At 39.4% G+C, this 26,841-nt stretch overlaps 1 protein-coding gene across 2 annotated transcripts in view; it reads right to left on the bottom strand.

Moving 5' to 3' along the window:
* The window catches only part of fam184ab (family with sequence similarity 184 member Ab), a 151,849-nt gene that overhangs the window by 85,734 nt on the left and 39,274 nt on the right, over nucleotides 1-26,841 (bottom strand). For both annotated transcript variants that reach the window (XM_041976202.1, XM_041976203.1), the window contains exons 2-6: nucleotides 9,868-9,987; nucleotides 5,698-5,856; nucleotides 4,872-5,111; nucleotides 4,616-4,699; nucleotides 3,916-4,167 (exon numbers count right to left, since the gene is read on the bottom strand). In XM_041976202.1, the coding sequence (XP_041832136.1) occupies nucleotides 3,916-4,167; nucleotides 4,616-4,699; nucleotides 4,872-5,111; nucleotides 5,698-5,856; nucleotides 9,868-9,987 (855 nt within the window). The remainder of the gene's footprint in view (nucleotides 1-3,915; nucleotides 4,168-4,615; nucleotides 4,700-4,871; nucleotides 5,112-5,697; nucleotides 5,857-9,867; nucleotides 9,988-26,841) is intronic.

The following is a 26,841-nucleotide window of genomic DNA, read 5'->3' as shown; positions in this document are numbered from 1 at the left end:
GGTGAGGAGTCTTAATGCTGAAGTAAAATCAATAAAAAGTCAGTGTGCAGGTGCATCCTTTAGATTTACCTGAGGTTTTAGACACTTATATTTCTATATGTAAGCAGACAGGATGAAGAACATCTGCAGCATTGACACTTGGCTGACTGGCTGGCTGTCAGACTTCCTAACAGCGAGGTCACACCGGGTTATGGTGTTCTTTCTTTCTTCAACTAGATCACCCTGAAGCTATTTCTGCTTTGCTCTTTCATTTGTTTTGTACACGAATCAATGTTGAAGACATCACGGTGGGTGCCATATTATTCAATTTGCACACGAGTCTGTGTGCAGCAACATTGTTGGGATCACATCAGCAGCTTGAATGTGATCAGGCCTTTGATAAACCAGGTCCCTTCTGGCTGATCCAAAACATCCACTGAGGTGTGAATTCTTATTTTTTCCTCTATGGTGAAGATAAATGTTGCCACAATTCAAAACAAATCACTTTAAAAAGAGAGACTTTTTTTCAGGATCAGCTAAGATGAGTTTCCATGGCAACAGAAAAGCTGTTTAACAGCAGGATACCCTGATTAAGTTCTGCAAAACCAAACTAATGAGTGAAATAACACCAAATCCCACATGACTTGAAGAGGGAATGAAAAGGATGCAAGGCAAAAGCTAGGTATATAGAAAAGTAGTGGAAATTAAAACCATTTCTCTAAATGTTCTGATGGAAAATGTGAAAGTACTAGTAACAAATTGGATGAGCCCGAAGCGCTAACAAGGACACAGAAAGAATACAGAGAATTCAGTATTATGTATTATTATGACATGACTCCCATGTGTTTCTATGCTGCTTTAAGAAGGAGCAGATCAAGTCAACAAAGTAAGTGAAAAGCTAAAAGAAGAAGGTCCTGCACTGTTTGTCAACTAGCATATGTCACGGTAAAGGAAAAGATCTCACATTGTGGTATCAAACTGTTGGCGGTGACTTTCTGTCCATACAGAGAAGAAAGCTGCACAAGCTGCTGAATAAAATGGACAATTCTTCACATCTTCTACACAACAGTGAGGAAACAGTATGTTCAGACAGAGACTTCTTCAAGTCACGATAGACAGATACAGGCAGTCATTCCTACCAACGGCCATCATCCTACATATACTACAACAATTTATAATTTATGAATAAATTGATCATTTTAATTTATGTTGTTTAAGCTCTAACAGATGCTCTCTCACACCACCTCACCACTGTCAACAAAATCTATTGGACCTGGCAAAATCCCATATTTCCTGTCATATATGAAAACTTTAAAAACAGTGCTTTAAATGATTAATAGCTTTTACTTCACCAAAAGCTTCCAGCAACCGGTCCAGATAGGCTTTACTTGAGAGTGAAATATTTGGTCTAAAGAGGGTGACAGCAGCAATTTACCACAGCGTCAGTGTTTCACTCAGGGAATAATTTGTAATTTTTGGCACACATATTTCTGCAGAAGCCGGCGAACAGTCCGCCATTAATTACGTCTGTCTCAGTTACTCCAAACCATCATTTGCTTGCGTTTCTCTGGAGGTTTGCCTACTTCATCATAAGCTAAAAGAGGATGACAGAAAATGCTGAAACAGGAAGTTGTAGCATCCTGGCATTACCCACAAGTGCTTGATGATAGGTTGATATTTGATGCCACTGGTACTATAATCATCCACCTCCCCTGGGTCCAGTGAATATTCTGATATAGGCTAACCATTTCATTCTCAAGAGTCAACATAAACTGAGTCTAAAAATGTTCCTTCAGTTGAGCAGATAACTTAACAACTGCTGTGCAAGCAGGAGGGATGATACGATTTGAGAAATGTTAATAAAACCAAACATACGTTTGCTGTAAATTAAATTAAAACATATCATCTTCCAACAAAAGACTCACAGCAGGAGTCAAAGGATTAAGAAGATGTGCTGATAGACTGATGCTGTTATTAGGAGATTATTGTGATATTACCCGGGCAACCAGGCTAAATATCAGCCATGTAGTGTTATAATCATGTGGTTTCCATCCTCTAATATTGTCTTTGAATACCTTACATGTCTGAAAGAAGAAAAACTGTTAGTTTCAAGCTCTCTTTGTTGCTGTTGCATTTATCTGGGTTGCAGTTAATCACACTAATAACTTATGAAAATAATAACCGCTGGCACACAACAGCTTCTGCTGACCTTGATCTTATTCTCTAGAAGGAGAAAACCCTTTCTGTCTGTTTGTTTCACAGAAACTTCAGAGCGAGTCGACATAGCCCCCCGGAGCACACATCAGTTTATTTTTCCTGCGATGAAGACAATCAAGAGCATTGAGGGTACTCAAAAAGTAGAACTTGGAAAAAGAAAGTAATCTGCTTGGGAAATAAAGAATACTGATATTTTTGTGCCAAGTTAAATAATGTTTCTGGGTGATAAGCTGGTTGCTAGGGAGCTATGTGGAATAGTGCAATGATTATATAGTAGATGGGGGCAGTGTGAATGTTTACAATAAGGAAACTCTGTCCCTCAACGGTCGCCGTCCTGCAGGTTTTAGAAGCTTCCCTGCTCCAACACACCTGATTTGAATTAAATAGATTCAACAGCTTGTTGTCAAATTGCGAAAAACCCTTTAATTTGAATCAGGTGTATTGAAGCTGGGAAGCGTCTAAAACCTGCAGGACACTGGCTCTCAAGGACCCCGGCTCTCAAGAACCCCTGCCTTAGACAGTGGAGAAGAAAAAAAATGAGCATGTTTTCACCCATCGGATGTCTCCTTCAAGGATTTTTAATATCTCAACATCTAGGTGCCAAGTATCCCTCCAGAAAGACTTATAAGAACATTTTTCATTGAAAATAACTTTTTGCTGCAACTTAAAATGCTGCTGCTGAGAAAATGGTACTGAACTAAAACGATAAATACGAGGCCTTGAAATCCAAGCTGAGCAGCTAAAATTCCCCACGAGGAAGATTTTAACTCGTTTAGGGAAATGCAAGCAGCCCTCTTATTACACCTCAATATTATCACCACTCAAACACTGCCAATAGCAGCCTTAATGTCTGAAAGGATCTAATCATAAGAAAAGTTTCTGTTGAACAGGTTTATGATTTAATCTGTAAATTCACAATCCATGTAAAGTAGTAGCTTTTCTAACGTCATCTCTAACACTTTCATATCTGTTACAGAGGTTAAATTCTGCAGCCTGTCAAGAGAAACTGAATTTATGACAAGAGCTGTGTTAGATTATCCTCTAAAACAGCTCAACAGCAACTTAACGCTTCAAACTTTCCCCCCAAAAGTCTTAATCATTCCAGTAGCTCAAAAAGTTTTCACAGATATTCTAAAGGTATGTCCGGGTGCTCTCCAAAAACAGCTCCAGGCGGTTCACGGAAATGTCACTGTCTCGTCTGATGTATTCCTCTCTGGACGCGTCATTGCCACAAGTGCCCGTCTCCTCTACAGTCTGAAGTGGAGATTTAGATTTACTGTCGGGTATGACACATTTTAACCTCAAAACTGTTCAAAAACTACTCGGAACACAGCTCAGACTTCTTCAGCATGTCTGCACAAGACACACAGAGTCCTTTACTTTTTGGTTTTCCTTACTGATAATTAATTTCACATTAATTTCATTTGCTACTTGATGCATCAGTCTTCCACATGTTCATTTACAGCTGGGCCAGTGTGCACACAGCAGGAGAGGATCACACATTTCTTTACCCTGCAGGCACAACATGGAAGCTCCTTTAGTCTGGAGTATGGCGTCAATCAACTTCTAAGAAAGCTGGGTATGTTTAGAAATCAACGTGTCAAGAATATTTACAAGCAAACTGCACTTAGAAGAGAGATTAGACAGCTGTTGGCTTGCTGGAAATGATGCAATGGTCCTGAAATTAAAGTGCCATCACCATTTTTGGATCACACCGACCTTGACGGAGCTCTCCGCTGCAGTGAGCGACGCCTGCAGCTTGTGGGACTTCTCCCGGTTTTCCCGGGCCTCGTCCGTTACTCTGGCCAGCTCGGTCCTCAGCTTTCCCAGGGTTTTCTGAAGCGCCGCCTCCTGAGTCTGAAACTCCCGCCGCAGTTCGGCCTCAGTGCGTTTCCATGCCAACAGGTTGTCGGCGGTCAGCTGCTGGGTTCTCTTCATGGCTTCCAGCTCACGCTCATAAAAGGCCTGAGCCTTTGGAAGAAAATAAAAAAAATCAATCAAAACAGGCAGACGTGGAAACTGTTCTGAGATTAAAGAAGGCATTCTGCATGATTGTTTGCTTTGGTTTGACCTTTCAAAAACAGCAACTGACATTTTCATAATTTTATTTGTTTCACATTCACATTTTGTTTGTTTTGTTGTGTAAAACAGGATCTTACAGTACTGAGGTTTCAGCTCATCCACCTTTTTCCACAACACATTTGCATGAATGCATGCAGATTTAATGAGGCTTATCATCTGATTTATCATCTAGTTTGAGACTGACCCCACAGCAATTATAAACTAATACATATGTGAACTAGATAAATGCATCACTCACTCATTTAATTACATCCTCACACATCTACAGCTGTCAGGAAACAGCTAATGGTTTATGTAGTGAGCAACATGCGCGAGCAGCTAACGCCAGAGGTTGTACCTTGCTGAGTTTGGCTTCGTACTCATCCACCAGTCTTTTCTTGTCCTGTTTGAGCTCCTCCACCCGCTCCGTCAGAGAATCCACCTACAGCCCAAACATCATGTTAATAACTGGTTGAAACAAACAAAAAACAGAGGTTAGATGACTTTGGTTCAGATAAGAAGGAACCACTGCTGTCCTGCTTTCTTTGGCCTGGTTGTGGTTCACTTTGCAGCTTTCAAGAGCTGCTCTACTTTCCCAGAAGTTGGTGCGTTACCTCGGCTTTATGGAGCTGCCCCAGTTTTTCCTGGTCTTTACTGTAGTTTGCGTTCTGGCTCTGGTGGCTGCGAAGGAGTTCCTGGATCTCTTGTCTGTGCTGAGCCTTGAGCTCCTCCAGAGCAGCTTTCTTCTCCTGCTCAAACTGATTCTGGGCCTGGCTGAACGTACGCAGCTTCTCCTCAAAGGACCGTCTCATCTCCTCCACCTCCCTCGACATGGACACCACACGCTGTGTGTGCTGCCAAAAAAAGACAGGATGGAAAAACTGAGCAGACGGGGGGATTGATTTATGGGTTTTTAGGCTTCTTACACAGCTAGTGACTCTTTAAAAAAGGTCCAAGCCAGGTGGCGATGCACTGGCTTGGGGCAAAGCCAATGCATCTGCCAACTACTGCCAATTTGGATAGTCTAAATTAGCAACAAACCCACAGTAAATAATGTTAACAGACTTAAATGACTTGAATATATCCATTTACAGTATATAACAAAACAAGAAAAGCATCCCACAGTGTTCCTATACAGCATTTTAAACACTAATTATCCGTCTAACTCTTCAGATAAAGAAGCATGTGGTTAAATTTAAACAAAAGTGTATTAAAAAAAATAGTTCTCTCTTTAAACTACAAACTTTGAAATAAGTAATTGCAGGACCTCACTGCAATGCAACTCTCTGCAACTACTCAAAAAAGTCAGAGGTTTGGTTTTCTCTCCATCCTAACAGCAAGGCAGAGGAACAGACATAATACAGATAAGCTGCAGCTGTGGACAAAGCAGCTTCACCCACTGACACAAAAACACAGACCTAACATTATTCCTCCACATACCTGGGCCTCGGTGCATAGCTGCATGTCCTCCACTCTCTGACGGTAGCTCTCAAACTCGGCCAGCGCCTGTCTCTTCATCCTCTCGTGCAGCTCCATGGACTCCTCCAGAGACTGGATCCGTCTCTTCAGGTCCATCTCATCACTGATTTTGCTCTTATACTGGGACAAAGACACAAGGTTCAGTTAGTTAATCTGTCCACCAAGGTTACTCACCAAGTGTGGTGTAGCGGATTCCAGCATCTTCTAAATAAAAATTGGAACTTTTGTTTAATCCTGACTGAATTAAACATCTTTGAAGACTTCCATCCTTACAGACAAACAGTATCTGGGAAGTTTCTGAACTTTATTCTTCTGCAACATAAATCTGCCTTTTTAATTAACGAACCAAATGTTTTATGATCCCAGATACAGCTCCTCATTCAAAACGTCCACTTTCTAAACTTGTGTTTCTCTTCAACTGATAAAGAAAACCCCCCTTTCCTGCAGATTTCAACTCAAGGACATCTGGAAACACCCCAAGAAATGTTTATCTTAAACATACCAAAGAGGGGCAATAAAACATGTAAGGTTTTCTCTGTTCACCCCACAGGAAGGAATTTCTTCGTCTGTATGAAGAGTAAAAGATACTTTTATTCGTTTTAAATGTTCATTTAAATTATCTATACATGTGTGTTTTATCTGATAGTGCATACCATGCACATGCATATAATCATTATCACTTTTGTACAAGGTTTAATCAACAAGCTTGATTAAATTTTATTGTCTTTTCAATGATTCACTGATGATTTTGATGATGTTTCATTTAAGGCTTTAATAACTTGGACATGCAGATATATTCACAAAATGTTTAATTTGATACTCTTTACAAAGTGATCAGACCAGCCCTCTGTATCTGCTATCTGACCCAAATCCAGCCCACAAGACTGTTTTTTGGTCAAGAAAATGGTCCCACATCCTTTCATGGGGCGGGTCATCAAACTAACACTTTGAACTCAGAACAAAGAGTTTAGCTCTCTCTTCAAGCTCTTGGAGTTGAGTTGGGGTTGGTCTGTCTGTCCTCAGCCTCCCCTGGAGTTGTACAGCCTCGTAGGACATGGCTCTTTTCCAGAGTTAGGACAATTAAGTTAAGTGATGTGAAGAACATCACTACAGATACTAAAGTTTTGGGCCTGCGTTCAAGATGCATGATTTATTTTTTTTCCCCTTTCTGGACTGATTGACTCCGTAGTTCATCCCTTTTTCCAGCTAATACTTCTCTTTTCTTTAGTTATGTTTTTCTCTTTTGGACTTTTAATGTTGATCCTAGATTTTGATCTTTAGTTTGGATAACTGGTTAACACAGGCTGACCAAAGCTTCAGAACCAGTTCTACAGAGTTTCTTTTTGGACTGATCCAAAGCTGGACTTTTCTCTCCTGCCTACCACTGCACACCATTCACTGTCCACCATCGATACCACCGGCCGAGCTGTGGGAGAATCCGCATCTGCAGAGCTGCCTTATCTAACCTTTGGACCACCACGTGACGCATCTTCTGGCCTTCTTGGGAGTCGTTCAGGATCCAAACCACCTGTGCCAACTTCCTCATTTGCCCGGGAGAGTCACCACAACGGTCGTAATTCGGTTCGATCCAAACAGAACCGGACGAGTCCTGCAATTCTTTGCTTGTCTGCTCAAGGAATGGTTGGTTGTCTGACAGTGACCTTAGCGGATCTACATCTTAGTTAAACTTCCAGCTTTAAACGGATGAGATTCAGTTTTCGCTCTTTTTCTTTTAGGATTCAGAGATCCTTTTTCAGTCCTAAACCTTAGTTTAATTAACACCGCAGGTTAATTAACTTTTGTTTCTTTTCTTGCAAACATTTCATTCATTCTGACACATTACATTGAAATAAGATTCTGGTTTGAACACCATATTCATTTTTCCATGAAGTCCTTTGTAAATATTTCCTTTTCATTTATGCATAATTAGACTAGTAATAAATATTTCATATTTATCCTAAACTGGTCTGGTTATTGTAAACTCCTCCTTTGAGCCATGTTATGGATCCCTTCGACTTAAGAATTCACGTTTTTAGCGTCCTGAGACTGATTTATTTATAACTGACTGATTTGACTAGCTTGAATTAATTAATTTATTAAATTAATTAATTTAGTACTCTAATGGTGTCCACACAGCCATTAGATTAGCATAAGGCTATCTGTGTGGTGGTGCTCCCGAGGTAATCAAAATTCAGACTAATAACTCATAATTTTATGAAATTATTAAAATTAATAATTGATGCTAAATCGCTACAGTGGGGAGATCTAAAGATAACTGCTAACTAATCTGTCACACTTTATAAATCTTGTGGTAACAAACCCGCCAGCAAACACGAGATAAAATGTTTGAGAGCATAACTGTCTGATTGCTTTGTGTAAATAAACATCACAGATTTCAACCTTAATTAAAACAGAATTTTAAATAGATTAGCTGATGTACCCAGACTTTAAATTTTGCCCTGATTGTCCTTTTTATGAAAATCAAATGTAACTGTGAATTATAGGATTAAATGAGTACATTCAGTTCAGTTAAATTAATCGTATTTCGTTCAGAGTGAAGCCGTAAACGGTAACACTGCCTCCAGGAACTGTGGAGAAATGTAACATACAAACGTCAGTGCACATAAGTTTAACCCACGGAGGCTAACGTCACAAGAAAGCAAAACTTTCTCATTATAATTGATAAGGTTAAAATTAAGAACATTCAGGTGTTAAAATGTTTGAGGTAATTTTGAATTACATCTGAAATTTCTGTCAATCTTCTTTCATGTCAGAGTGCTCAGCAACAAATCTAGTTTAACTTTAAATGTCTGGAACATAAAACTGATTCCAATCCAAAATATTAAATCAATGCATTAAGTTTTCTTTAAAATCCTTTGAGTTGGTTTAATCTTGTACTGAATTAAGTGTCCAAAAGGAAGGTAAAAAAAAAAAAAAACTAAACTAAACGTTGGAAAAGAGCACAATATTTCATTAATAGTTTCACTTTTTGTTGTGTTAAACTTTGGGACGCTGTAAGATATAAGTAAAAACAGAATAAAGTACATTTAAACCATGCATTTAACTGCAGATGCTCTAAAAACTGGCCAACAAGGTTTTATTGTTTTTGGAATGAGCATCCCTGATGGACGTAGTGTTTTAGGTTGAAATTTGATGATGGGGTTAACATCTCATCCAAAGGCTGAAAGGGCAAACACGTTATAAATTCAAAGGTTTTCTCAGTAAAATTCCATGAGTCAATGCACAGTAACAGCAAACTAAAGTACATTTCTGCATCAGTTATTTTTCATCTTCAGGCCATCAGGCAGCAATGCTTTAAAAACACAGAAATCTGAAAAAAAAAAAAAAAAAAAGGGAAAAGAAAATCTTTGCACAGGAACGTGGTTCATATCTGCTCCACAAATGCAAGCTAAAACCTGCACAAAAGAAAAATAAACATGTAAACAATATTCAGAAAAGCTGCCAGCTTCTCTGGGCTGGAACTCATTTAGGATGGGATGAACTCAAGTGTAAAATTGTCCTGCTGTCTGGGCAATTTCTTGAGGAAATCTTGAACAGAAGATCCTGCATCCTCAGGGAGGGTCTTGCTTATGTCTGCAACAGATTTTCCAAATTACATTCAGCAAGTAAAACAGCAGTACGACTCTGTGAGGGGGCCTGGATGTTAAAGTGGTCTGCATGCAGTCCTCCTACAACAACAAAATCCAGCAAGAATGAAAAGGAAAAACCTAAAAAAGACAGAAGCGTCTCTGTTTCAACGTCTGACATGATTATACGATTTTCAAATAAACACAGATTTGCAACTGAGAGCTGTCTTGTTTGTGCTTCCTCATGAGTTGTCAGTCATTTTAGCAGTAATTTAATGCATTTCTAAGACGACTGTCTAAATTCATGCAGACATTCATCTCAGGAAGTAGGAAAGAAAAAAATACTCATTTAAATCTTCTCCATTAAGAACCTCAATGGTTTTTCCTCTAAGTATCATCAGCCCTCAAGCTTAAATGTAAAAGAACCAAACACTGATGATAGCAAACCAGCATTTAAATACCCAGCACAGTCTACATCCAAGTAAAGGAAGTAATAATCTAATTTCACTCCATTAACATTAACTTAGAGAAAAGAAGTAAAAACCTGTAGAATCTTCTCTCTGGTCTCAGAAAGAATCTGCTGCACCTCCTCCTCGTGCGCCTCCTTCAGAGTGGCGATGGCGGCCTCGTGTTCGTCGTTTTTTGTGTTCAGTGCATAGATAACCTGTATAATGAAATAAAGAACATGACATGACCTTGATCAGGACTTAATACAGTATGAAGACTGAATACAGGTCTCATAACTTTGGTTCACCGCACACGAACTGCTGCGTTGGAAATACAGTACTGAATATTTAATGAGGGCACCGGCAGCAGAACATCCCTGCATCAGGATAAAGAGAGAAAATATCTGGGTTGAATAGCAAATCTACAGGATGAAAGGCTCATTCTGATGTTAAAATGTCTTCAAAACCCTTTAAGTTTACAGTTCTCCCAAAAGCTTTGCATTTATACATGAACAAATTATTTTAGCCATTTGGCTCCAGCCAGGTGTTTGAAATATGAAGAAAAGAGTTTATAAGAGTAGAAGAATATTAATGTAAAGAAGTACTTAAACATCTGAAAATAAAAGTAATTTCTTTTTGGTGGTGCTTTGATGGCTGCTTTTTCACTCATTTTCTCTCACAGACATGTTGGTATAAACTCTCAGTCATCTTGGTCATGCTTATCATAACGTTAGGCTTAAATGAAATCAACCAAACTTCTGTTTCTTCTGTGTCATCAAGACCCAATCAATAGAAGTCTAGTTGCCGTTATTCAACAAGGACAAGGATCCTCAATCCTTGTCTTCAGGTTTTGGGAGTTTCCCTGCTGCAACACACCTGACTTAGACTCAGACTTGAGCAAAGCTTGATGTCAAGCTCTGCACAAACCTGCTAATAACCCACTGATTTGAGTCAGGTGTGTTTGCAGAAGAGAAACCTCTAAAACCTGCAGGACCTGGCCTTCGAGGACCAGGACTGAGGATCCTACCTTACAATCTCAGAGAAATGCATCTTTCCTGTTTTATAGGTCACTTAATGATTTGGTCAAACATAATAAAGGATCTTAACTCAAGGGGCAAACAAGTGTTGTGTCAACACTACAGATACTCTGCAAAAGAACCAGTTTTAAATTGATCATATGGACTTTGTCCCATTTTTTTAGTTACATCTAAGGAAAATACCAAAGATAACACAGTTAAAGAGACATAAAACGGTATTTTCGTAGCAAAATGACAATTCCCAAAGAGCTTTAAGCTAAAAAAAACGTGACATTTCTCAGTGTGTGCAGTGTGTTCCTAAAACATTTGAGGAAACTTGAGAAAAAAAAATACAATCTACAGCAGATGAACAGGATCTGAAAGTGGTGTCCTTCAGAAATGGGAACAAATCCAGCCAAGACCTGACATGCTGTAGGTCCAGAGAGATGGATCTGGACCTTCAGTTGATCCATCCACTGATGACCGAAGCCTCATCAGAAATGGTCTCCATGGAAGGGTGGTTGCCAAGAAGTCATTCTTAAGGCAGGTAACCAGGGAGAAAAGGCTGAGCTATGCCACATGATACAAGAACTGGACTGAGAATCAGTAACAGTAGGTCTGAAGGAGGGATGAATCCTCCCAAGAGTCCAGACCTCAACATTATTGAAGCAACGTGGGATCATCTTTAGAGAACAAAAGGCAGCCAATATCCAAAGAACAGCTTTGAAATGTCCTTCAAAAAAGCCAAAAGAACTATTTCTGGAGACTTTGTCAACACAGCTGTTATTCTTACCTCTTTATTCTTCAACACAGAAGAATAAAGATGGTTGTACCAAATATGTTTTCCAAGCTCATCCAAAGTGTACAAATTCTGTTTGTGCGCTTTGGATGTCATATTTGCATGTGTTTAAATATATCACAGCATTTATTCCTGGCAATATATAAGAAAGCAAGGAATGGCTCAAGACGTGCACAGTCCTGCAGATCGATCGATCATTCATTCATTCATTCACTCACTATACCCGCTGGTGGTGTGTGGTGATCAGCTGGAGCCTATCCCAGCAGCTACCAGGCAGGAGGCAGGGTACACCCAGATCGCCAGTCTGTCGTAGAGCCAACACAGAGACAAACAACCACTAACAATCACTCTTAGGTTAATTTGTCTCTCTAAATTCTACTGCTTTCCCTTGATAAATATGCAAATAAATACATAATGATTATTTTTATAAATCTGAGGGGAGTGTTAATTTGTGCAAGTGAACGAACTCCACCATCAAAAAAGCTCTTGTGAGAGTTTACATTGGCATGTCTTGCACAAATCAGCTATGAGATCAAATGCATATGCAGAACTAAGCTTGCCTTAGCATGAGGCCTATGATGCTGCTGCACTGCAAAGGCAGAAATGCCATGTAAATGAGCTACAGTGCTGTTTATAGCTGGTATACAGCTGTGAACAGTCAATGCTGCAGAAAACCTCCCAGTCCACGCTTTGATGCTTCCAGTATTAGCTCAGAGTTGTCCCGCAGTCATAAATTAGAAATGGGTTGATGTTGTGTATTGCTGGGGTTAAAAATAACACAAGCAAACTGTTGTGCATGAGATTGACCTTTAAATCCATCCCAGAAATGCATGCAGTCATCCAGAGAGCCATAATCTGACAGCACAGTGATCCCCCACTACAGGCAGACACAGCAGGGACAGAATTGGGTTTCACATTTCCACATGAAAAAACTTGAGACACCGTTCCCACCTTCTCTCCCTGCCATAAGAAAGAAAGATATGTACTGCCGCTTTGAAATCTGAGTCAATAATTCAGCACACTGAACTGGACAAGGGTGCTAGAGAGAGCCGTTGCTTAGTTTGGACCAAAGTGCATCCGCAGAATTAGAAAAAGGGGCGATGAGATGAGGGAAAAAAAGATGGTGAGAGCTTTGTTTGAAATAATAACATCCACTTCTGATGCTTTGCAATGACATGACTTACAAGGAGATGAAAGGATTCGGGTTGACAAGTTGTGGAGTTTATCAAATAAGTATTTATTTATTCCTCACAGACTCTGTTTCTGCAGACGGTTGCAGGGCTGTACGAAGGAGAGAAGCTATGACACATTATAAACAAGAGTTTTTATCCCTTGTATGATTGTGATTGACATTCTTAGCTTTTGTTTGTATTAGACATGTTTCAATCGCCTAGAAAAGCTAAAATAAAGCAATCTTCTAAAACGCTGCAACAAAGGAATGTCAGGTGGCAGCATAAGGTACACAGATACTGGCTGTAATTTATCAGATGAGCGTAGTTGAAACAAACCTGAGATTATTGGGGAAAAAAAAATCTGAAACATCCAAATTAAGAAAACAAAGAGTTTATTTTCAGGAGTTTTTTTGTTTCTGGGAACATCTGGGATATTTGATCATGTCCAGGAAGAAACAACTTGTGAGTCATGTAACTTTAAACTTTGCCAGGTTGGACATGGTTTGCAAAAGTTGCTTAAATTCCTGCTAATTAGCATCAAGATCTGTCTACAACCATTTACCTATTTACTTTCAAGTTCTGAGAAGCAGTACCAGAAACAACCTTACCTGTGCTCCCCTGCCATGAAGCTGAGAAGAGGGTGCTGCAGTGCCACAGCAAATTAAATTAGCATTTCACCAAAACAATTTTAACAGTATTTACACTGAACTGGTTATTTATCCATTTCACAGGGACTTATGAATTACAAAATGTTAATGCTCACATGCTCAAGATCCTAAGTTGGACACAAAAACTAAATGTGAATTCTCCCTTAAAAAGACACCGTTTATTGGCTGCTACATGTTACACAGTACAGGGCTACTCAGTTTGGTCCTATGAGGGCTGGAGTCCTGAAGGTTTTCAAGAAATACCTCAAATAACTCAAAACTCAAATTAATGAGTCATTGTGCAGAATGTCACAATCTGTTGGATGCAAAGTCTCTTTCAAAGCTTTGTGTTTATAAATGAGCAATGAAATGATTATGATCAGTGGCAAACTGCAAAGAGCCAAATAAACAGAGAAAATTTGGATGGCTCCAAAATAAACCATCTTTTCAACAGCGCATGTAAATTATTCAGCCGGCTCAGTCTGTCATCAGCTTAGGAAGCGAGCGGAGGAAGCAGACGTAACACTTAAAGGAGCTAAAACCTCCATCTCATCCCGAGAGTCACCGGCACACTTCTGCAGATGAAATGCATTCATCGGAATCCTGTAGGTTCTGCTGACACACACACAATTATAAGCACACAAATGCTGAAGCAAAGACACACTAACTGCACAGATTGTCAAGATCCTCATGAACCAGTGAACCCGGGTCCAGACTCATCAGTGTAATTAGCCTGACAAATGGCCAGAGGCACAGATCATTGTGTGTGAATGTGTGTGTGTTTGCATGTCTTAAAAATCCAGCTTAAGAGACAAAACACTCCAAGTTGCCTTCACTGTCACCAGGACATTAATAACCGAGCACTTTGAGTGCCAGCGACTAATGGGCAGTTTTGTTACATGCTACTTTTTCAGGAAAATTCTGGTTGTTTTTCAGTATCACACTGCATCCAGTATATCCAAGCATCGCTAAGGACACATTTAGCCTTTTCTCCCAGACTGTGCTCTTGCTAAGGAGGCACACATTTTTAAAGCGAGTCCTGCTCTAAGGCTAAAATATAATTCTCTGTCGAGGTGTTGTGCTGTAAAACCCTGCAGGTACACAAAGTGCTCAGCTTAAGATCTCACACTCTGTACTCAAAATGTGAATAATTCAACATGAAAGCAGCAATAAAAAGATACTACATGGCTTAATGTGACATTATGACCAACTTGTTCCTGTTTGCAGACATATCCAGCACGAACTTCAATATGTAAGATAACCCAGAGGATCGATTAATAAAATAAAACTAAATCTCCATATTTCAATACACTGTTGCCCATAAAGTTGTAATAGGAAATTATGATACTGCGTAAAAGAAATGAATGTCATTGTTTGGTGTCATTTTCATCTGGTAAGGGGAAGAAGATGCAATTACTTGGTCCACTACAGTCATTTTTTTTTTATTTTAAGCCATTCAAATCACCATATTTAGTGCTTGTGATAAAAAGTGCAGTTTGCAATGACAACAAGGCTGTAGGAGAGCTGCCAAACAAAAAAAATGTGGGCCATGAACAAGAAAGAGCTTCACATCATGAAAATGTCCTTGTTTGATGAGTTTAAAACAGAAGACTGACGGAGTTTAGGAAGAGATTTACCACTAGTGGTGCCATGCAGACGTACTGCAGATAAACTCTACTGTCAAATCCAGGAAATCAACTTTATTAGGTCCACCTTGCTAGTACCGGGTTGGACCTCTTTGTCCTTCAGAACAGCACGGCTTTTTGGTGTCATAAGGTGCGTTTCCATTGCCCCTAAAAATGCACAAAACTAAAATATCGCAATAAAAAAACACTAATAGAAACACCTACATTTTGAAAAATCTCTCAAATATCGCTAAAAGTTTTTACGCTCTGATGTGTCGATATAAATGTATATCGCAAAAGTGTAATGGAAACACTTTGTTCGCATTTACACGTCTCCGAATGTGACGTAGCGGGTCACGTGACCATTTCAAATAAAGATGGCGCGGAATGAGTAGACACAGGAGGAGACGGAAATCTTTTTACAATTAAAGAAAAAATATAATGGCCATTCTTGATAGCAACCAACAGCGAAATGCTAGAGTTTTACAAAGAATTAGAAATCTCGGTCCTCCTCAAAGTGGAGTCTGGTAGGACGAAATTTATATGAATAGCGGCTAATGCGCAAATTTTAAAAGTATTGCTTTTATTTTGCAAAATTCTGTAATGGAAACGCAGCTATCGATTCAACAAGGTGCTGGAAATGTTGCTCAGATATTTTGCTCCATATTGAGACGACAGCGTCACACAATCGCTGCACATCCATGATGAGAATCTCCCGTTCCACCACATCCCAAAGCTGCTCTGTTGGACTGAGATCTGGTGACTCTGGAGGCCACTGGAGTCCAGCGAACTCATTATCATGTTAAAAAAAGCAGATGATCTGAGCTTTGTGACATGGTGCATTATCCTGCTGGAAGTAGCGTCAGACGATGCTACACCGGGAAGACATGGTCAGCAGCGATAGGTTGTGGAGGTTAAACCAGGCCACACTGCTATTAAAGGGTCTAAGTAAACACTCAGACCAGCCTTTCCATCATCAACAGCCATGCCCCACTCCCCTTTCTTGATGCTCAGTTTGAACTCCAGCATGCTGTCTTGACCATGTCGAAATGTTTATGTGCGATCATTACTTCCATGTGATTAGCTCGTTGGGTTGAGTGTATTTCCATGTTGTTTAATTTCTCTTTCTATCTGTTTATTTGCTGTTTTTATGCCTGCTTGTATACTACAGATGTAAATGAGCAGTTTTGCTATAATCCACCATGGTTACATCATGCATCTCCGTACTGATGTTCATTAATTAGCGCCGTCTCTATTAAATGAAAATGAAAAGGTGAGAGGAACTGCAGAGCTGTGTGATGATTATCTCTGGGTCAAATAATGAAAGATCAATCATATATAAATAAATAGAACTTTCAAATATGTTTCAACTAGATTTAAAAACAAGTCAATGAACAAAGGAAAGTAAAATGTCTTCCTTCTTGTCAGATGTGCAAATGATGCTGCAACGAACAGGCCAGGAGTTTTATACTGTCATACACATACATTTATATATATTTTTTTCCTCATAAATATTTTTCTCCGAAAGCAGATTCAGAATTTCTACTTAATTAATAATTAGTTTTTTCTTGATTAAGCATCTAATTTAAAATAATAAGATAAGGTACCGTCCGTTTAAAACACGCTTCTCCCTCCCAAATGCTTCTTTAAAAGAGAAGAGTTTGTGAGAGAAAGGGCGAGACTGTGTGTCGTGTAGTGCAGACCTTCCTCGCCTCCTCGGGTCGATCGCTTTGTGTTCTTGCAGCAGTTTGCTTAAATGACAGTGAAAGCAGTCCGATCAATGAGGTGATGACAAAATGCAGCACATTTTGTGTGTCAGCTGAGAGAAAGTCTCTACCGGATCTGCTGCTCACTGAAATATAAACTCTGCTGTCACACACTGTGGAAACTGGAAAATGTCCCTTTATAAAAAGAAGCTGCATCTACTCACTGTAACTTTTTAACCTCTCCCTCATCTTGGTGTTTTCTCCAAACACCAGTTTTGTTATCTATTGTCATCACATTGTCTGCTTTTTTGGCTTTTCTAATTGAGGTGTTTGGATACAGAAGCTGTTCAATAAATTTTTCTTTCTGATGTTTTTGTTCACATAAAATTAAAAAAAGGGCTAAATAAACTATAATAAATGTCACAATACATCAAACTGGTTTGAGCAAAAAGCAACAGAAAAACTTAAGAGGCAGCTACACTCGCCGGTCACTTTATCAGCTTCCCCTGTCTAACTGCTTGTTAACACAAATATCTAATCAGCCAATCACATGGAAGCAGCTCAAAACATTTAGTCATGGTGAAGACAACTTGCTAAAGTTGAAAATGGGCATCAGAATGAAGGAGAAAGAGGATTTAAGTGACCTTTGGTTGTTGGTCTCTAGAAACCGCTGATCTGGGATTTTCCTGCACAACCAACTCTCAAAGGGGGGTGATTGAAATGCAACAGGAAGTGAAATAAGTACAACATATCATTGGTTCCAACCAAGATATGCAGAATATTATCTCTGAACACACAATATGTCCAACCTTGAAGCAGATGGGCTACAGCAGCAAAAGACCACACCGGGTGCCTCTCACACAGACTCACCAACACTGGACAATAGAAGATGGAGAAATGTTGCTGGTCTGATGAGTCTCCATCTGAAGCTCCACATTCAGATGGTAGGCTCAGAATATGGTGGAAAAAACTTTAAAGCACTGATCCATCCTGCCTTGGATCAACAGTACCAGCTGCTGGTGGTGTAATGGAATGAGGGACATACTCTTGTCCCACTTTGGCCCCTTAGTACCAACGTGGTCTGGTTTAACCACCACAGTCTACCTGAGTATTGCTGCTGACCATGTCCATCCCTTTATGACCACAGTGTAGCATCTTCTGATGCTACTTCCAGCAGGATAATGCACCATGTCACAAAGCTCAGATCATCTCCAACTTTCTTTAACATGACAATGAGTTCACTGGACTCCAGTGGCCTCCACAGCCACTAGATCTCATTCCATTAGAGCAGTTTTGGGAAGTGGTGGATTTCATTATGAAATCCAGCAACTAGCAGGTGAAAGACAGGACACACCCTGGACAGGTCACCAGTCCATCAAAGATGAACACAGAGAGACAAACAATCATGCACACTCCCTCCTAGAGAAGATTTAGAGATCCCACGTGCAAGTCTAGCGGCACTAAAAAGTGGTTTTTCAATTTACAAAAATAAATTAAGAAAAGTAGCACCTGAAAAAAAAAATAAAGAACTTGAATTAGATCATAAAATCTAACATTCTGTTTTGATCAAGTTTCATCCGCACTTGTTCCCCATCAACAGTGGGTTGAGATATTTTTGGAATATGGAGGGCTTGTTGCTGCATTTCCAGGATGATAAAAAAGAGTTTAGTGTTGTAGCTCAGGGCAAGTATTAGATGCTACCGCATGTTATTTATACATGTTGATTCTGTGGTCTAAAGAGACAACATGACAACATCAGAACAAATCGGTTTATGATCCACCTCAGCCTCATGCAGAGTTTGCCGAAGGTTCATCTAAATCAAAAAGGCTTTATTTCCACCAGTGGCCCATTTAAGTCTTTGAAGTGGCAGGATGAAAGCTACAAAAATGAACTCCTGCAACAAAGCACTAAAATGAACCCACAGAGCAAAACGTTAGGACGGCTGGAGCCCAAAGCTGATTTTAAAAAATGACAGCAAGTTTCAAATTCTGTTCCTCTGATATATCTGACTTTACAAAGGTTCAAAGGATCTAACACAGGAAAGATGAAAGATTTCTAATTCTACTGACCACTGGTTAAAAACACAGATTTCCTCCTGTTACTTGACTCTCAGTGGGCTGAAGACACACAAAAACACAGCTCAGCACACACCCCTTCAAGTCCAGTCACTCCATCAAAAGATGAGAATTTGATGATAATGACGATGTCTAATGACCATCATCCACCACCTTAATGTTAGCCAGCAGTCATTTTCTACCTTGCAGCTGCAGAGCTTTGTCTCCTGAGTGCAGAGGGTGGGCAGACGAAGAAGAAAGGACCCATAAATACACTTCTGTTATCTTGTGTAAATGGACTTCTTCATTATAAGGCTTCAGAAATATGAGCCATTTTATAAAAGGGGATCATTTCACATTCGGGGAAAGACTCCACATTTAGCATCAGTTTAGCTTAGCTTAGCATATCGGCTAGAAACAGAGGCCTCCTTGGTTTGAAACTCTGAGACTTTATCAAACAAATGTGCGTGTTTTTTTTTGTTTGTTTTTTTTTTATGTAAAAATGTTGGGCCACCAGCTTTTGAAAATTTCAAGCAAAAAGACTTCTGAAAGTTACTGTCAGGAAAAGTCAGCCTAATGGAGAGTTTATTCATATCTGTTCCTGTGGGTTATATTCTTTGGAACAGGGAAGGTCAGAGTGACTTTATGTCTCCTTCTCGTCTCATTGGATCTCTGTGTCTTCTCTGTCAGGCCTCCAGCTGGTCTGAAACCATGGCAACCAATGGTGTAAATAACCGATTATCTATCTCTCTATGGTCATTTAATCATCACTGAAAGTCTATAATGGATTTTTTTCCAGTAAAAACCACCACCTAACGACATAATTTTTACACTTTGATCCTTTACAGCCAGAAGCTGGAAGATGGGGCTCTTTTGCAGTCCAAACTCCAGAGATTGGTCTAATTTCCAAAACAAAGCTTGCAGACATGAATGGGTGTATTTACAAAGCCGCGTATTGATTGTTTTTTCCTGAATAAAATTGGTTAACTGTGCAGAAAAAGGTCAGAGGGGGGCTGCAGCATTTAATTGCTGCAACAACTTTCGATGTTTCATGTTACTGGGTGAGATGAGGCTGTTCCAGTCAGTTCACTGGAAAACTGGTTATGCAAACAATTACGTTCATCATTACTGCTGCACACCAAATTACAGCTGTGCTGAAAGGAGGAAAGCCTAGTTTCTCTTCATTTAGTCCATCCTCTCTGTTCTTGAGCTTTAAAACTGCAGTATTAACATTGGTAGTGGTGGTGGGTTGAAAAACCTGCAAAAATTAGCTTTAGGCTGTTTTGCAAACAATGCAGGGTCTGCTCTTCCAACTTACAGCTCTCAACATTAAGTAAAAACAAACTCAACGACAGGAGAAGAATGCAGTGGATTTTGGCACATTTTTGGGGGGCACTACCTACACGTTTAGCTGTGTTGCTCATTCTACAGAGGCATGATCCTTACCAGTTGTATCTTGTTGAAAAGGTGACTAATCAGGCTTTCCAATGATGTGTAATGCGTGCCACCTTGTATTATTAAAGGGGACAAATAACTGACCAAACAAAAACTTCCTTAGATTTTGTGCTTAAGCTAAAACAGGTAATCACATGTTTGTGGGAGCTATCAAGAAGACCTTTGGTGGGATATGTTCAGTCCTGAGTGGGAAAGCAGCCCTGGTAATATACTCCCAGCACGCTTGTCCTTTTTACCAGTTAAAGTCTTTGTGACGTTCATATTTTACAAGTTAAAACTGCAGTGACAGTAAATTCTCTATATTTTGCAGCTCTGGGAAAGACTCAACTACATTAGACCTGAACTTTCAGTTTGGTTTTTCAGATCTCAGTGTTTTCTGTAAAGTATATTCAAATACATTTTTCCAAAGAAATCCTGTTTCATATATTTTCTAAAGATAACCTGCTGTAATTGTTAAGTTAGAAAAGCATAAAAAATAAAAAGTATGTTGCTGCAAATTGACAGATTTCTTTGATGCAAAGTCCAAAAATCACAACAACCATTGACAAAAATAATGAACAATATTCACTTATTAATTCAGTTACTAAGTTATCACTCAATCATTATGTCATCTAAATAATTAACTCCTGAGTTAAATCATCTGATGACCCAGTTATATTTGCTGATAACGTCTGTCGGGGTTGATGTTTGGCTGTAACATGTATTTGCAGATTAATGACGTCAGATTTGTGTAAAGGTTCATTAAAGATAAACATCTTTTAAGGATAAAATAGTGACACCAGGACAAGAAACAACGTCCTTTAAAAGTATTAAAAGCTGCATGTAAAAGTTTAAAAGTCTGTCCTGATCAGTGTGAGACAGAACTGTAAAAACCTTCTGAGCTGCAGCGACGTCCATCATGAACTAATTTTTTATTCTTTCCCTCATTATAATTTAATCACCCCATAAGAGGTAATTTCATTTCTAATTTTGGATATCATCCTGATTTTGGATCACATATTGATGGTATAAATCTAATTCTGAGTCTGTCCTGTACATGCTGGGTTGGTGGGGGTCAACACAGTAAAAACCAGTTTAGTACTCGTGCAAACAAATCCATTGGTGTGAACTGAACGCCAGCACGACGGTGAAGCAGATTTATTTTTCTTTATATTTTGTTCTAAGAAAAAGGAAAACTGTAGAAAAAAAGTCATTCTTTATAAACAATTTTTAAATGTCACATTCAAAGAGATTTAATGATATTTTGAGTTTCAAACAACACAGAGGCAGCTCTAAAGTTTGTTTCACATTTGCTCAATTATTATATGGAAACGGATCTTAAAAACTGGCTTAATGTGACACAAGTAAAGAGAAAACATCGTAACAGAAAAGAAAGATATACAAAAAGTACACGAAGGGCCACCTGCATCTATTCCACATTTCCACTGCGTCAATAGGATGCGCTTAGTGGGTGAGAATTTACCGAAGCATGGAGGGAGATAGGAGGCTTAATTAGTTTAATTATAATGCAAGGCTGTCATCTGCTAAACTGTAAGGTGCACCTTAATCTGCCAGCTAATTATAGGATGTTCTGCGGTGGTGGAAATGGCAGTGCTGTTGAGATAGAGCTGAGTTAAAATGCAACAGTTTGTTTTTCATTTAATGTAGAATCACTGGTAAGTGCAATAAATATGTTAGTATTTTAGCAAATAAACTGCTTCAGTGAAAGGTTTTAAATACAGATTCCTTTGAAAGCAAAGTCGTGACTTGTTAGGCTCTGCTCCAACAACTGAGGAAGGTATTACAGAACACAAGGCATGGTTCCTTTTAGGAAAACCTTCAATACTTATTTTGTTTTAGACTGTCTTAGGTCTAAAACTGATCCATGTAAAGATTTACAGCTGTTGTTTACTATGCAAACATTCAACACTACATTTACCAAAGGTAAATAAAGGAAGTCATTTCATATCCTGGTGATTTGATTCAGTTATAATTCATCTGCAAACCATTACCTGCATCAACATGCATGTTGATGCCTGTCAGGATTTGCCGTTTTTATCTAACAGTATAACCGCAAATAACTACTTTTCCCATCAAAATATGAAAACAGTCAGATCGACGTACAGCAGGGGTGTCCAAAGTCAGTCCTCGAGATCCCCTATCCTTCAGCTTTTAGACACGTCCCTTCTCCAACACACCAGAATCAGAAGAATGGCTCGTTACCAGGCCTCTGCAGAGGTGAATGAAATGCCCGTGAGGTAATCCTGCCATTCGATTGGCTGACTAGACTGGATACTGTGACTCTGACATCTTCTGAGATGAAATGCAACTATGACAGCAACTCGTCACTTTCAGAACTAAAAGACAAGACTGGAATCAAAGTGAAAACAGTTAAGTTCACTGCATTAACGCTGCATCATCTCAGCATTATCACTGTTTAAATCTGCACCTAAAGGCAGGCTGATCTCGTTCAGGTCTTCAGTTTATCTGCTGCGTTTGGTCTCTTTTTGTAAAATCTGCCTTATTGCGCCTTCTTTAGAGCCCCATGATTCTGCTTTGTCTTTTACCAAATTCCATTTTCCCCAGGAAATTCCCCAGTCTGTTACTATGTGATATTCTTTTTTCCAGGAGAACATGTATAATAACTTGGTTGGTTTATAAAATTTCAAAAGTTTGATATGAAAAAATCCTAAATATCTTCTGTTTTTCTTTGTTTTTTTTGTGTCTCTCATATACGTAGATTAGTTAAAATCAACTTATTTTTCCCCACAAATTTCTGCAGAAAAGTCCAGATAAGTGAATCTGAAGGAAGTTGCTCTTGTTTTCTGGTGACATTCCTTCATCAAAAACAGATGCAGGCAGCCAGTTCATTTTTATCTGGAACCGCTTCTTGTTGAGTTTCTTAATTCCTGGACAATTGTTTGTGCTTCTGAGGTGGGGAAAGCAGATCCCACCCATTAAACTCCATAATATTTAGACTTTTAAATATAATTCCACGATCACTATCAAATCCCATGATTCAGTTTGCTTTCTGCCTGGTGGAATTAACAAGCCCCAACTTGTTTGCTTCAGCGAACACACACTCACACACTACCCTGTAGCTCTTGCTGTTTTAACAAGAAACTCTGAAAGTGTGACAGATTACAAAAATCAGAAGGTGCACAACTGACCTTAACGCTTAAATAAACAGTACATGAAGCATAGCGACGTCATTTTTTATGCATGTGCAGTTAGCAAGATCGAGTGCAAATAAATAAACATCCCATAATGTGATTGTGTCTTGTGCTGATCTCAGAAAAAGTGTCTAGGTATCCATTTTTAAAACCTTTCGTGCATTTCGTCTCACCAGCTATTGAGCTTTTTAATCATTTGCCATTTATCACTAAAGTTAGCATAACACTGAAGCTAATAATAACTTGTGTTGTACAGCACACAGGCGTAATGCACTACTTAATTAATCTGCTGAAATCCGACAATCATTAATTAAAGATTTAGTTTGCAGTGAGCATTGCTGATCACGTTCTTTCATCACACTGATGCAGAATCATTTGTGTCCACACCGAGACGCCTCTAAGAATCATGTTTACAGCTTAAGTTTATTGAGACCAGTCATAGACTGAGCAATATATGAAAAACATTTTAAAATGTAACTCCAAAATATTGCATGTGCTTTGATGGGAGAAAACATGTTTTATTCACATTTGTTTTTAGGTTGCCTCATCTTCTCTCTGCTCTGTGAAGACAGCAGGCATAGAGTAGCCAGTGATCTGTTCAACAAACATTAAATTTTACCGTTACAGGCTTAAGAGAGGCCATCACTTCTCAAATTCTGTCTTTAATGATTTAATTTAAAGTGATGCATGACTGAATGGCAATGCTTTCATTTAACAGAGAATCAGATTTACAGACTTCTCAGTTTCGCTTTAAGGAAGACTTCCACACTTAGAAAAGAGAGTTATTCATCAGTCAGTGGGCATTAAGAGCAGTTATCAAGTACTCTGCTTGGAAGGAATCATGTGTACCCCTCTCATCTTCAAGTATGCAAATTAAATAAAAGGAGGACAAGTTTCTGGTAGAAAATCCAACACTTCCAAAAAGCCATCTGCTCCAGTTTAACAGGAGACTTTTGCAGGAAGTGGGACGAAACATACAAAGTTATATTTAGTAAATCCAAACCTCAAAACTGAGTAGCAAAATAACTATTTTTAGTTCACCAGATGTTTGCAGGAAACCCAAAATTCTGCTCTGGTGAGTGGTGCAAACACAGATTTTACCTGGAGGCACATTCCCGCAATAATTGGGGTGTTTTCTGAATCATGGAATTACCAGGCCCCGGCTTGTTTGCTTCAGTGAACAGATACGCTCACACACACCCATGATAATTAATGAATGTGTATATATACATACATATATATAAATATATATTAGGGCTGTCAAAAATACCGCATTAACGGCGTTAATTAATTTATGTAATTAATTTGTGAGGCATGACAAGCCCCATACATGCGTCATTTCTCTGTTTTGAAAGTGGGACGTGGAGAGGCACGATGTAAAAGATCAGCCGGCTGGCTCTATGGATGGATTTGAGAATAAACACAGCATTAATAGAGCGACCCGTGGACTTCGCCTTCGTGGAGAATGTGGGTGTATTAACACAAACTCGTTTCCAGATGAGAGGGTTCCACACACACACTTTTCCCACATTCTTTTTTAAACTTATTCTGTTTTGCACCGTGTCTGCTCAAGAGGATCTCTGGTCGTCTCCACGTTTGTACAACAGCTGTTTCTTTCCTCTCCTCTCATGTTGCTACGTGAATTACGACGGCTGTCGATGATCAGCTGATCGACTTTTCTCTTTAGATAAAGTCCCACTGCGTGTTGCAGGAAGTACACATTGGAAGCAGAGAAGAGAAGATAGCTGAGGATTCACTGCGAGGCAAAAGAGAAACATTTCTTTGGACTAATGAAGAAGTCGAGCTTCTTCTTCAAAAAACTCTGGACTACAAAACATGAAAAACTTGAGGAAGGGTGGACTGGGAATCGACGCGTGTCTAGTTGTGCGGCTTCGTTGTCCACACAGTACCGCAGAAGGTAGAGGACTCAAACCTATCCACTACCTGGCTTCAGACATGATTGGTTTCATGGAGGCTAATCCCTGGCTTTGTGGGGATGAAAGGGTGGTTTTGTGAGGTTTTGCTGCAATCCGGCGTCGTGGGACGGCCCCTAAAGCATGTAGCTGATGACAAAGTATCTGTGGAAAGGATTTTAGCTTTGCAGGGGCGGATATAAAAAAGTTTTGACAGGGGCCCAGGCTGGGGTGGGTCTAGGTTTTATGAAATATTGAACAGATTATTACAATTAAAGTGATCATTTAACATAAAAAAGTGAAGAAAAACTTCCCAATGATATAATTTATCAGCAGTTGTTTACTTTGGGTGATGTTGCTGTAGGGCTTTTATCAGTGATACACAAACACTTACACTTAGTTATGGCATTCCATGTATTCCCTGCCTGCCAGTATCTTGCACCCTGCTGTGAGGTGCTGGATTGTTTCAGGGGCCTCTTTGCACAGCCTGCACCTGGGTCCTGCCTGGTGTGGTAGATCTGGGCCTCGATAACCCTGGTACTCAAGACTTGCTCCTGTGTTGCCATGATTAGTGCCTCTGTGCTGCCCTTTAGTCCAGCCCTCTCTAGACATTGGTAGGACTTGTTCATATCTCTCACTTCAGGTAATCTGTTGGTGGTACATCCCATGCAGGGGCTTGTCCTCCCATGATAGTTCCTTCATTTCATTCTCCTCCAGGTCCATTGCCTGAGGCATTCACTCAGTGCTTCATTCCTTGGAGCCATCTTCCTGATGTATTCATGGAGCTTGGATGTTTCATCTTGGATAGTGGCCCTGATGCTCACTAGTCCTCGGTCTCTCTTTTTGCACTTAGTGTATAGTCTGGCCACTAGATTTGGGGTGGAACCCTCCATGCATGGTGAACAGCTTCCCAGCAGGGCATATAATATTTATGGTATTATGTAAACTAAATATTGAAAAAGTGCCTAAATCAGCAGTGAACATCTCAATATTGTAACCGTATTCTCAGTTAATTATTTCTCTCTCAGCATTTTCACGAGCACCAAAAAAGATTAATTTAGCCGTTTCTTTTGTATAATTATAATTTTTCTCAAGACTATTATAGGAAAAGAAATGCTAAAGAAAAAAACCCAGGACTTCTTGGAAATGCTAACAGCTTATGTGTTCACAAACATGGCAACCTGCGGACACAAGCAGATCATTTAAGTGGCAGATGCTTGTTGTGTCTCCGGTGGATTGATGGATAAAAATTAATAAGGCTTCTGCACGTTTTGCATTAAGCCAGGTTTATCTGTGACAGATGCAGTGACTCCTGCATGAGATGCAGAATTAAATAAGATAATCACTGTGCAAAAGACTCACACACATTCGCACCCTGATACACGCCTGAATACAAATTACATGAAAACTGCTTCTGTTTCAAGATATGCTGCAAAGGAGCACCCATCTACAGGATCATCTAACAAGCACAGCATGAGATCCATTTCTTCCCTATAACTGATCCTTTTGCATATGCTAAAATATTATAAGCT

Source organism: Melanotaenia boesemani, chromosome 22 (assembly GCF_017639745.1).
Source record: "Melanotaenia boesemani isolate fMelBoe1 chromosome 22, fMelBoe1.pri, whole genome shotgun sequence".
Lineage (NCBI taxonomy): Eukaryota > Metazoa > Chordata > Actinopteri > Atheriniformes > Melanotaeniidae > Melanotaenia > Melanotaenia boesemani.
This window is presented reverse-complemented; position numbering and strand designations above follow the sequence as displayed.